The 12844-nt window shown below is 53.3% G+C and overlaps 1 protein-coding gene across 4 annotated transcripts in view; it reads left to right on the forward strand.

Moving 5' to 3' along the window:
• RGS3 (regulator of G protein signaling 3) overlaps positions 1 to 12844 on the forward strand; it is an 87312-nt gene that overhangs the window by 18036 nt on the left and 56432 nt on the right. For 2 of the 4 annotated variants that reach the window (XM_072883295.1, XM_072883296.1), the window contains 6 exons: positions 1677 to 1767; positions 2451 to 2518; positions 6710 to 6791; positions 7503 to 7608; positions 7907 to 8246; positions 8714 to 8753. In XM_072883295.1, the coding sequence (XP_072739396.1) occupies positions 1677 to 1767; positions 2451 to 2518; positions 6710 to 6791; positions 7503 to 7608; positions 7907 to 8246; positions 8714 to 8753 (727 nt within the window). Of the gene's footprint in view, positions 1 to 1676; positions 1768 to 2450; positions 2519 to 4260; positions 4315 to 6709; positions 6792 to 7502; positions 7609 to 7906; positions 8247 to 8713; positions 8754 to 11714; positions 11721 to 12844 lie in introns of those variants that run through there. The other 2 variants (XM_072883298.1, XM_072883297.1) reach the window with 2 other exon arrangements.

Genomic DNA, 12844 nt, shown 5'->3' on the forward strand with positions numbered 1-12844 from the left:
CCGGCCTCGCTCAGCCTGTTGGCGTGTGCCACAACTGACATGTGGCCCCTGGGTGGTGGCTGAGTGGGTGCCGTGGGGGGACACGCTCCTCCGAGGAGTCTGCCTGATTCCCGGCACTCGGCAGCCAAGGCTTCACCAGCTGAGGTGCTGGTGGGGAGAGGGCAAACGCAGAGGTCTCGGGCTGTTGCTGGAGGCAGCGGTGCTGCCCGGCTGTCTCTGTGCCGGAATCCCTGTCCCCGCTGCTGCGGATTTGGTCACAGTACTGCTGCCCCAGCCTGGCTCCTGCCTGGTAATACAGCTTTCCATCAGCTGGGTTTGCCTTCCTAAAGGCGCCTACGAGACTACTGCTGTAAATGACTCCCGCCAACCCACTAAAACACGGAAATATTTCATCCTAGCTGCCAGTGGTTAGGGATTTCATCCCTGGTCTGGTGTCGGCACATCAGAGTATCTTGGCAAGCTGGAAGGGGTTCGTGAAAGTGTTAATGCATCACCTGAGGTGTGGAAACTTACTCCCTAGCAAAGGGTTAAAAAGGAGCTATTTGTGGCAACGACCTGAGAAGCGGGTAAGAGGTAGCTTGAGCATGGCCTCCTCTGGAATTTGGACAAGTGGGATGCAGCTCTTTTTATAACAGTGAAGATAATGAGGCAGAGCAGCTCTAAACTGCAGCTCGCCCCTGGAAGAGCCTCTGCTCCGGTCATATTTGGACTCGCCAAAGTTGTCCCCTCCTTGTCACGTTTTGGCAGTGATTTCACAAGGTATCATTGTGTGCAGAGAGGATGGAGCATTCGTGTGTATAGCACCCATGTGCAGCACCCTCCTCTGGCAGGGATGGGAGGAGGATGCTGGGGGCGTGTGGTCCACCTGGGACCTCAGCGGGGGCTGAGATGAGCTGGCCCTGTCTCCTGGGTGCTGCATGATGCTGCTGGATATCCCCCCCTCCTCAGTTTCCTCATCGTGGATTTAAAACACTCATTTTAAAACGGACCCATTCCTCTGGCTGCTGGGGACGTGGTTCCTGCAACCCCAGCTGACTCCGGGGCTTGATCCAGGATGGCTGGTCCCTCCGGCTTTTGCCGGCTGCCTGGGGAGCAATGGGAGACAGCGGCAGGTCCCTGGAAGAGAGGTGAGGGATCGCCGAGGTCAGCTCTGTCCCCTTTGCTGCCCTGGCCGCATGGGTATGGGACAGGGGCAAAGGGAGCCCCGCTGAGGAGCACCCAGCACTGCTGAAGGCTGGTTGGGGCATCCTGGGTGATAAGGCTGGAGCTGTGTGCTGCCTGCGAGACTGCTGGCTGCTGCAAACACAGTATGGACAGTTTTACTGGAGGTTGGCTGTTTCTCTGCACCTTGTCTCCCTCTAAAAACCTAGAAGCTTGTTACTTCAGTGATGCTTGGTCCCTCCTTGCAGGGGGGATGGAATTATAGCTGTTGCTGTATCCCAAGAGAAGGACTCCAGGCCGTACCGCTGTGTGCAAGCGTGTCTGGGCAGCCTCTGTGTACTGACCTGGGGCAGCTCCTGCAAGGGAGCCCTCTGCAAGGGAGCCCTGCAAGGGACTGCAGGGCCCTCCTGCAAGCCCTCCTGCAAGGGACCCCTCTGGGGCTGTGGGCAACCAGACTGAGTTAAACGGGGGTGAGTATCTGCCCCTGCATTGACAGCTGCTTTCCTCCCACCCAGGAGATCAGTGGCTGGTACTACCTACTTGGGGAGGACCTGGGCAGGACCAAGCACCTGAAGGTGGCCACGCGGCGGCTGAAGCAGAGCAGAGGTGTGCCTCCCCGCTGGCATGTCCCAGGGAGTGTTGGCAAGGTTTGGAAGAGGAGTCAGCCTCGTGTCCATCCCTGTGCTGGCATGGAGCAGCCCCCAGCCCCATGGCACCGATGTCCCCATGAGCACTTCTCAGCCCTGGGATGCTCAGTGAGCACCAGGATCCCAAAAGACTGGCATGGAGGAGATCCTGGCCGGTTCAGCAGGCTCTGCACAGGCACCGAGCTCTCCGTTTCAAGCCTCACTCCTGCTTACCTGTGGCTGTCTGGGGCTCTCTGTGGGGACCCCAACTTTGCAGCCACACCTCTTCCTCTTGCTGGGCCTTTCACTATGCTGATTCCTGCCCCTCAGACTTGGGGCTGATCTCATGGCTGGACTCTGGCTCCTGGGATCTGTGTAGGATGGTGGGGAGCTTCTTCTCCTGCCTTGGTCTCCTCGCTGTGCTGCCAGGGTGTGTGAAGGAGGACAGGCTGGCATAGAGCAGGGTGAGACAGCAGTGCCGGTCCCAGATGTGCAACCACCTCACAGCTGCTGCCATGCGGGGCTGCCCCATCCTGGAGGAGATGTGCCCATGACATGTAAAGATCTTGTATATAGTGTGTGGGGGGAGAGGGATTGTCAGGAGACGTGTGCTATTGGGCTGATATGGCCTTTTTTTTTTTCTCTCCTTTTTTTCCTTTCCAGAGCCAATGCCAGGAAGTCTGGGTGCAGCGCAGGACAGCCAGGATGCTGCGACCATGAAGCAGCTGAAGGTAGGTATGACAGGGCTGTGACCCCCCAGGGCCGCAAAGATGCGGGGTCGGGAGCCGGCTGGCAGTGGAGCCTGCATGGAGGGGTTTCAAACAAGCCAAGAGACAGAGTGTTAGTGAGGGTGATGCTCAGGTGGGAGCTGCGTCAGTCTCCCTGTCGACACCATGGCTTTTATAGGCAATTAGCTATCCCGATGGAGCGCCAGTTGGTGGAGGTGGGTGATGTGGGTACTAAACCCACACTCGCTCCCCATTGCCATACAGGGACCTCCTGTTTTTCCAGCATATTGCCACAGAGACCAGCCATTGACGGGGAGTGATGGGGACTGGGAGCGATGGGGACGGGGCTGGCTGGCTGCCTGCCACCCAGCATCAGTCCCTGGCCGTCTCCGTGTCTCCGTGGACGGGTGCGTCTGCTCCCCTCCTCCTTTCAGGGCCGTTTGCTCTGGGAAGGGAAAGGCCCATAGTGGAGCCTCAGTGATTTATAGGAAAGGCAAGGATGGGAAATGGGAACGCAAACACATGGCCTGCATCGGAAATTTGGCTCAGCCGGCTCTGTGATTTATCTGTGCCGAATTCCGCTTTGCTGCTTCCCTCAGCTGCATTTTCAGTTATTTGTTTTAAAGCGTAGGATTGAGCAAGACAAACAAAGCCAGCGCCCCTCTCCTCCCTTCCTCTCCGGCAGCCGCCACTGACTTGAAAGATGGTGGCTGGGAAGGAAGACCGATCCTCCTTCCAGCTCCAGCCCGGCGGTGCGGCAGGCTGGGACAATGCGCCCAGAGTGGCCCCGGGCGCTGCCTCCAACGGCCCCGCCGTGCTGCCGGGTCCCCTGGGAACACTGGGGCTCCTCGTGCTCCCTCCCCAGCCTCCCCTGGCCCTGCCACCCCAGCTGCTGTGCAAGGGAGCCAGGGTTTGGGTTCCCTTCAGCCTTTCCTCTCTTTCCATCCCCGTGTAGGAGTGCGGAAGGTGCTTTCTCCTCCGTTGCAACCCCATCTCCAGGGGGCTGTGCTGCAGCGCTGGCAGTCAGGGCTGCACGGTGCAGACTCACTGAGCCTTGCTTTGTGCCCTGCCGCTGGCTGGGTTAAGAGTTTCTCTTTGTCTTTAATTCCAAAATTACACCATGGGTGCCATTCATTTGACCTCTCTGCTTCCCCCTCCGTGACTCTGTGAGCACAAAACATCGGGACGTGTGTATCCTCTGGGTCTGTGCTTTCAAAAACAAACTCTGCTTTTTCTTTTTTTTCTTTTTGTTCAAAAAAATCTCTCTTATTCTTTACAAGTGTAACGAGTGCAAGCTGTCTTTTTAATAAAGTGAAGCTCACACAGCCGGTGCCTGTGAAATGCCGCTTAAACATCCTCAAAGTGTTTGTGAGAACATTGCAATAACAAAGTGCTCCGTGCGGCTGAAGAATGCCGCGGGAACAAAAGCCACATCAACAGAGCAGGGACTAGGGAATACTAAATAGTTGACAGGAATTTTAATATAAAACTCTCTCTCTTCCTTGTCAGTTAGGGTTTTCAGGAAGCCCTCTGGCTTATCGTAAAGCGGCATACAGCACAGACAGGGGCTGGGGAGGTGAAAGGTGGCTTCCTGCCATTCTTCTCTGGAGCTGGGTTCCCATGGGCGGTCATGCCAGTTTGACTGTGGTTTGTTCCACACTCGTGTGATACAAGGAGATCGGGATTACGGCTGCTTCGGGGGACTGGATTTTCATGGGCTAACGGCGAGTTTAGGGTTTCTAGCCATGAACCGCTTCAATGGACTCTGCAAGGTGTGCTCGGAGCGGAGGTACAGACAGGTCTGTATCTCCTATGGAAAAAAAATCTGTGTGCCAGCATGTGCACGCATGTGTTGCTGCAGGTCTCGGTTAAGTTTACGAGTGTCTGTGGGCTTTCTTGCCATTTCTGGGCTCTGTGTGTGCTGTTTCTAGGGCGTTGATTTGCTGTCGTTACAATTTGTAAATTACAATATTGGAAACATAAGGAAAGCATCTTCAGCTAGGTGTCTCTGGCTGATCTCTGCCCGTTGCTGCAGTGTGTAAATGGGGATAGAGGGGAGCGTTTACTGTGTAACTTGAGGGTAGCATGCCAACGATGAGAGTGCTAAGCTGTGAGGTGGTGTCTCAATTTACCACTCATTAGAGGAGAGGCAGGCACAGCAGGCAGCTGAGTCTCTGCCAGGCTGCTACTATCTCTTTTAAAAATTGTTTTAATATGAATGTATTTGGGAATCAAGTGTTGCTTGAAGCTGGTTACAACCAATGGCGACTGACTTTATGAGAAGCAGATTGCTATGCTCTGTAAAAGCCAGCACAAGTTGTCTTGGACCTGCTCGGTGTGCAATGCCGGGTGCTGGTTTTGCTTGTGCAGGTCCCAGGCTCCTGCACTTTCAAACACAATTTTCCCCCCGTGGTCTGGATTGGGGCTCCCACCTCATGGTCAGCTTTCCTCTGCGCTCCTGTGCTAATCTTTCATGTCATACTAAAGCTGCGGTGGGGGACAGCGTATCTTGGGAATTGCACAAAGAACCAGCTTAACAAAAAATGCCCACTCCTTAGCAGGGCTATAGTGGCTGTCTCGTGCAGGAATGCTGGTCTGCTTTGTATTAATGACAGCTGACTGTGATTTGTGTCTTAGACCTCCTCAGTTCTCTATTTTGACAATTCCTTCTGCATTTTTTGACAAAGTCATGGGTACAGTGAGCCTCTGCGGTGCTGGAGTCTCTCACCACCTTGCCACCCACCTTCCACCTTATGTCAGATGCTTGTATTTCTTAGCTCTGTGCACAGCGACAAAAATGGACGTTCAGCTCCTTGTAATGGCCATGGTGGTGGGAGCTGAGGAAGGGGAGCCATCAGCAGTGAGCAGCTGCTATTTAGTGGCGCAGGGAAGGTGTCTCCGTTGGCGGTGGACAAGAGCCAGCCAGCTCAGGGAGAAGGAGCGAGAGACCTCTTGGCACAGGGGAAGCTTTGGGCTGGAAAGTGATTGTGGAGTCTCCATGGTGGGAGAGATGCTGGGCTGGCTCCTGAGGTGCCAATGGTAATGCTTCTGCAGGGCTCGGATCCCCTATGCTTTGTATTTGAGATGTGAGATTGGTTTGAAGGTGCAGAGTCGCAAGCAACCTCCTCCCCTGTTTGAGGATCCAACAAGCTCCAGAGAGAAAAACACTCAGTGTAGTGGGACTGGACCTACTTTTTGATCCTTCCAGGGAAAGACAGTTTCTCTTTTGAAGCCTGATTTTATGCTGAGCAATCAAGCAGGGACAAGATGCAGAGAAATGAAAGCTCGCTGCGTTTGCCCTCCTGTGGTAAAGGAGCGAGAAACCAGCTCCCCTCCTTGGCAGCTTCTGCTGAATTCCTCGTCTTCTTTCTGACTGTTTGTTCTCAAAATAATACAGGTCAGATGTTGGATTTTTTTTCTTTTCTTTTCTCTGTCGGTAAAACGAGGATCTTGACAAATGTCTTGGGGGATAATCACGTATTTACAGGAACTGTCACGCTGAGCTGCTGCTGGAAGCCAACATTAAAAAATAAATATTTTATTAATAAGTTCAATGCTTCTTGAATCAGGAGGAGAAATGAGCGTAAATCAACACAGCATCCATCCTCTCCAAACTCAGCGAGAGAAAACATACTCACCCCAGCTAATGGGGCGATGCATACGGAGCCCGCTCCAGCACAGAGGCCTTGCAGACAGGAGCGTGCCGATCCTCCCGGCTTCCTCTGGAGCAGAGCAGTGCTGCTATTTCTGTATTACCCAACTGGAAATGGAATGTTTAAGTGACTTGCGTAGAGAAGCCGTGTTAGAAATCGGTGTCAGAGCCAGACTGTCAGGTTTTCCTTTCTAATGGCTTATCAGACCTTTCCTTACACTTGCAAGAGTCGCGAGTGGAGACTTGTGTATGCTCAATAAACGCTCGTTTTGTGGCATTCCTCTCTGATCCTCAGCTCGATTTGCCATTGCTTTTTAGCACCTTTTCCACCCCACTTTGGCTGGAGCAGGGGAAGAGACCCATTGTCCCTGGGGTTCACAGAGTGACGGTTCCTTTGGTCTCTGCGACCGCTTCTAGAAATGCTGTGTGTCTGCGTTTCCAAAGGCTGTGGGGCAGCGTGTGGGTGAAGGGGAGGATGCTCGCTGATCACGCACAGTGGCTGCTTTCCCACTTAACAGGGTGACTCCGGTGTCTCTCTTCAGATTACGATCCCTCGAGGAAGCGATGGGTTTGGCTTCACAATCTGCTGCGACTCCCCAGTCCGCGTGCAGGCAGTGGACTCCGGTAAGAGATCAGATCATTTTAATCCCTTACTGTGAACGAATGACTCTGCTCCTTTTTTGCTTCCCAGAGCATGTTGTGATTCAGCAGCTCCCATGCCTTGCAGGACTGGTTCCCTCCAAGAAGCTTCACTTAATGAACTCTCTGTTGCCTCTAATGAGGTCAGAGGCCACTGGGTTAGCGCTGTGCCGCTATTTTGGCAGTGTGGTGCAGTAATTTGCAGAGATTTTGTTCCCTTCCCTCTCCAACCTGAGAACTGTCCGGCTGGTTGGGAGACCTATGGAAAACATCCGGGGAGGGGGGTGTCGGACAGGGGCACGGAGGGGAACAGGATCGTGGGAGCCCTCAGGAGCCTGAGTAGATCCTCTCGGTGTGGACCTGTGGGATGGACTTGGTGTCTCTGTTGTACCTGGTGCTCCGCACCGCACACCAGGAAACGCGGGAAGTTCATGCAATAGCTCTGAGAGAGCGTTTATGACTTTGTCCCAGGCGCTGTGTGTGTGTGTGTGCATGTTGGAAGGTGAAGCTCCAGGCTAGCTGGCCCCACTTCATTTTCAGGTGTGGGTGTTAGAGGAAACAGATTGGGTTCGGAGGAGTGAGTGGTGCGAGCTGTGAAGCTATTTGGGTGTCTCCTCGCCCCAGGGCTTCTCCTCCCCCTCATACTCTCAGCTCTCTGTCCAGCAGGTGACTGGCATTTGTCCCTTCTCTCCGTAGGTGGGCCAGCAGAAAAGGCAGGTCTGCAGCAGCTCGACACGGTGCTGCAGCTGAACGAGCAGCCCGTGGAGCACTGGAAATGTGTAGAGCTGGCACACGAAATCCGGTGAGTATTCACCCAAAGCATCAGTGCAGGGCTTTGGGAGAGACGATTTGCAGGAGCCCAGGGCAGGGAAGCAGGAGCTTTGAGTGGCTCTGGGAAGGAGAAGGCTTTGAGAGATGTAAGAGACTGGGAAAGGATTTTCTGGGGTAGAAGACAGGATGGCAGGGGCTGGGGAGGGCAGGACGGGGCAGAGGCATTAGAGGGAGGAAGGACTGAAGGGCTCACGGCTGTCTGAGTGATGCTGAGTGCCTCACTCCCTACTGCTCCATCTCTGACGTGCCCCATGCCATCTCTCTCTCAGGAACTGTCCCACTGAGATCATACTACTGGTCTGGAGGCTCGTCCCACAAGTCAAGTCAGGACACGAAGGCATGATCCGCAGATCATCCTGCAAGTCTGCCTACGACCTCCAGTCACCACCCAACAAGCGGGAAAAGAACAGCACCATGCCTCCACGGCCCGAGCAGCGTCGGAGCTGCCACATACTGTATGATGGGAGTGATGGGCTGGTGCTGAACAGCTGGGAGAGGTACACGGAGATTGGCAAGCGGAGCCAGAACACCATGCCACCCCTGTCCCGGGTCCCCTCAACTGCAGACCAGAACTACATCATCTTAGCGCCTTTGAACCCGGGGAGCCAGGTAGGGCTGCTTCCCAGCCCCACGCTCAAGTGACTGCACGTGGCTGTTGGCTGTGCTTGCTGGGTCCTCTCTTGGCCTGTGCTTCAGCCTTATTGAGCATCATCTCTAAGTGTTTGCTGGAGCAAACACTTCCATTTTTACAAGCCAGACCTGTGTCCCTTGGTGGAGCTTTCACTATCTTTTTAAAACATTTACCGCTAGGAGTGTAGAGCCGGGGTGAATGTCCTGCTGCCTCCTCCCATGGCTCACTCAAGGGGTAAGGGTATGGGAAGTGTTTCCACTGCGCAGACCATGCTGCAAGTCATTGCTCTCATTTTCTGCTGGCAATAGGGCAAAAATGATTTTCACCTCTCTGGAGTGCTTTGGCTTTGCTGGGTTTGGCATGCTAAAATTTGCAGTTGGTTGTTGTAAAGTCTATCTCAAGCCGACTTCAGGCAACTGTGTCCTTTCTGGGTTGTGTCTTACAGCTGCTGAGGCCTGTCTATCAAGAGAACAATGCTACTGTGGGTAAGTTGCTGATAAGCTGAAAACGCTGCTCAGAGCACCTAGCAGAGCTAAACGTGGTCTTTCTAGCACTAGTGGATCCTTGCCTGTAGCCCTGCAATGCTGCCCTCACATTTTGAGGACAGTGGCAGAAGCCTGGGGCTTTTGGGTAGTATAATCTTCCTACTCTCTGCGTCAAATTTAAAAGCAAGAACACTACCCCCAAGCCCAGAGGAGAGCACAACTGCTAATGTCCCTGGGTGAGCCTCATGGTGAGAAGGTCTCTGTGGGAGCTCACAGAGCAGTCGAAGGGAGGCTGGTGGTAGGGACTTTCCATCAGGGGCATGATGAAAGCATAAAGTGTGAAAGTGCTAAGTGTTGTTGTGGCAGTTCCCCAGATGTGTCTTGGGCCTCTCCGTGACGTGTTTAGCTTCTCGTGCATGATGTCTTGCTGGGGGTGCTAATACTGTGGCTCCTGCTTTGAGTTTCATTTTATTACGAAGGGAGTGAGGATGGCCATACTCAGATTTGTAGAGATATCAGTGAGGTTTGGGGAATACTCATTTCCTGAGCTGCTACAAGGTCTCTGGCAGTCTCTGGACTAGCTCTCCTCAAAAACCCTTTGAAGCATAAACTCATTTTCTGCAATGGGTATGCTTGGCCTTCCTGGAGAACCAGGTATAGATGAGCCTGCAGGAAGAGTGGGGCGAGGCGTGTGGCAGGGCACTGCATGGATCCTGGGCTGTGAGAGGGGGAGCAGAGGCTAACACAAGGTCTCCCTGAACTAGATATCAACAGGTGACCATCATTTCAAGTAGGAAACTGGGGACAGAAGCAATCCAAGAACAGCGAGGCCTGGACATACTCCCTAGGGTGTTCACTGGGTGTTGTTGAACTTGCAATTGCGATTTTCAGCACGCCCAGCTCCATGCAGAACTGCCTCTTGCCAGTTTGTTGATTCAGGAGCTTTGGGAGGCCACGCTTGCACCCTGGTCTGTTAGGATGCCCCTAGGATGAGCTGTGTGTCTGTAGCAGAGCTGGCCTCCTAGGCATGACCTTGCAGGAGTGTCTTTAACTCAGCAGTCCCTCCCTGGTGCAAGCACAGCTATCGGCACAGTTTCCAGCTAGAAAATTTTGTGCTGCCTGTAATGGTGGGGCAGCGTCCGTAGAGGCAAAGCGTGGGGCTGGCAAAGCCATGGTGGGGGTGCCGGGGAGCGGGAGGGAGCAGTGTGGGGCTGAGGCCCCTGTGCCTTGGATGCTCCCAGCCCTGGAGCTCTGCGTCCAGAAGAATTTTCTGCAGCTCAACTGCAGGGGATGTTTTGTACCGTGGATAATTGCAACTCTTTCCTGCTGTTTGCGGATCCTGTGAAAAGATGAGCTGGGCCACGGGGACTCGTTCTTACAGCAGGGTGGAATTTGAAAGACTCAAGCTTCTTCCCATAACAATTGTTAGTGATTGTTTTCAGTGTATTTAATGTTAAGTCTTCGGAGGGAAGACTGCAGTAGTTAACCCGAGCAGTGATTAAGCATGGCGGTGCAGAGCTGGCCACCGGTCACACAGTGACGGGAGCCGACACTTCGGGCAGGCTGGATGCGTTTCTGTGCCAGTGTGCAGAAAACAGGACTTGTGCAGGTGATGAATTCCTCTGATAAAACAAGGTGATTTAGGGATAAGAGGAAAAGCAGATCCTGAACAGCCCAGACAGATGGTATCTGTCCTGTGTTGAGCTGTCTCTCATGTTTTGATCTTATCTGGCAGTGCAACCATGAAAAAGGGAAAAGAGAAAATGTCAGGATTATTGCACTTAGAGGTGGAAACAAGCTTTTGGGTCACGAGGACCACCCCCGGCAAAGGCAGGCTGTTAAAGCAAGCAGTAAACAGCAGGTCTGGATTGCCAACAGAGCACGGTCTGGCTCTGCTGGCGTTTATCTGAAAGTAAACGTGCTATTTCCTAATACTTAATGGAATATGTAATGTTGGGTAGGTTTGTATATTTGCTTTGGACAAGATCTTATCTGCTCTGAGCCATGTTCAGAAGTGTTTTGGCTCGTTTCTGCTTGGGAAGGTTACGGGTATCTGTTATAGTGCAAAGGCAGAAGCCACTGTGCGGAAAGCGGCTGTGGTGGGAGCAGAAGTGCCGGGGGCTGGGTGGCTGGAGGGAGGGGGCCGGGGGTCTCTGCTGGGGCTCCCCTCCAGCAGGGAGCTGCAGGAGGGTTTGCTCACACTCCTGAGATGTCACTGTGGGGGGCGATCCTGGGCTAACGCTCCAGTTTCTCACCTGGGTATGTTAAAATCCAAGTGGAGAGTTCTGCCTGCTGGACCCGGGCTAGTTTGGTTCATCTGCTTCAGGGGGGAGGGAGAAAATACTTCAGTTCTTCAGCGGGGCTTCTTTTGCAGAAGGCATGAAGCTTTGGTTACAGACACATTCAGTTCCTGTTGGAGTTGTTGCCTGCAAGTTTTGGGACAGAGCACAGGTTGCTGGTGCCCAGTGGGATGCGGTCTGGGGTTAAGGGCTCTTGGGGAACGTGAACCTGTCCCACCTTCTGTCCCCAGTGCGGTAGGTCCTGCTGCTGCTGTGATGGGAATTTGCGTACGGCAGGAGAGATGTGGGCCTGGGGACACGGGGGATGGCCAAAACTGTGTGCTGCGGTCACCAGAGAATGCCGAGGCCCTTGGGCCTAATGGATTAATGTCATTAATGGGAAATATTTCACAACTGCACCGTGCTGTCCCAGCACAGCAGAGAGCAGAGCAGCCCAGCAGGCAGCAGCTCTGCAGCTCCTTTCTGGTTCTGGTCCTGTGTGTTGGTCTCATTCCGGCTCCGTGTGATGGGTCTGGGGAGGAGGATGCATAAAGCCTTCCTTAGCACTGCTGCCTCCGACAGATCACCCACCAAACCATCGAGTTGCTCACAGCCAGTTGTGCATACAGGCACCGGCTCCCAGCAGCCTGTGATGCTCTCACCTCCTTGTGCTGGTGCTGAGAAAATGGTAGTTTCTATCCAGGCAGAGCATCCTCAGAGCACCCCACGTCCCGTGCCTGCACTCGCGAGACAAAATGCTGGTGGGAGCTTGCTGGATGTATTCAAAGGCATTCCTCTGGGCTAGGAGGAAAGGGCTTAGAAATCCTATATAGCAGCAACTGCCCAGCAATAGGGGAAGGAACGACTCACCCACGCAGCAGCTAGCGGGGAACAATGATAATTGTTGATAGTTATCAATAATGCTTTCAATCACAGGATTATCAGTTACATTAGAGATTCTGGGACTGGTTTGACATACCACCTAGCATCCCCTGGCCTCTAGCCATGCGGACTGGCAGGTGTGGAGTGGCTGCAGTAGCTGCTGTTGGCTCGTTGGGAAGAGGCATAGCTCTGCTCGGCCAGCTGAGGTGGGAGGCTGCAAAGGAAAGCTTCTGTGTATCCCTCCTTTGAATGAGGATAACGGCTTTCTGCGGTGAAGAGGGACAGAGCGAAAAACCAGTCAGGCTGCTTGGACTTCTTCCAGCACCAAAATGTAATGCTGAAAAACAGTGGATGATGTGCCAGCCTCATGCAAAATGAGGTCACCCTTTATAAATACACCCCCATGTCTGAGTAACCATCACATCCCTGGGAGCGATTTGGAAAGGCATGGATTGATCCCATGAGCACGAATGTGTTTTTCACTTTTGTCCCTTTCTCTGACACCTCCAAGCTTGATATCTTCTAAAAACTGTGATTAACCTACCACCCAGTGCCCCATGACATGAAATTCCTGCACTTTGCTAACTTCCATGCCCAGAATCCAGAGCAAGCAGGGCTTGTGTGGATAAAAATGTCCCAAGGTTTAAATTTCCAGTGTGTGTTGTGGGTTTTTTTTTGTTTTTGTGTTTTTTTTTTTTTTTTGTTCCCCCCCCCCCCCCACCCCCCCCTCCTACCCTGAGTTAGTCACAGATGGTTTTCCCCTCCCTGGAAAGGGAAGGGTTCAGTGGCGCAGGCAGGTATTCTCTGATGGTGGGAATCTCCTTGGTGCTCCTGTGATTCAAGAATGACCATTTAAAGTCCTGTTTGGGGTTGTTCTGTATTTCTTATTTCATACGTTCAGTACTGCATAGGGAGGTGCGTATAACAGTA

This window comes from Ciconia boyciana, chromosome 18 (genome assembly GCF_034638445.1).
Source record: "Ciconia boyciana chromosome 18, ASM3463844v1, whole genome shotgun sequence".
Classification (NCBI taxonomy): domain Eukaryota; kingdom Metazoa; phylum Chordata; class Aves; order Ciconiiformes; family Ciconiidae; genus Ciconia; species Ciconia boyciana.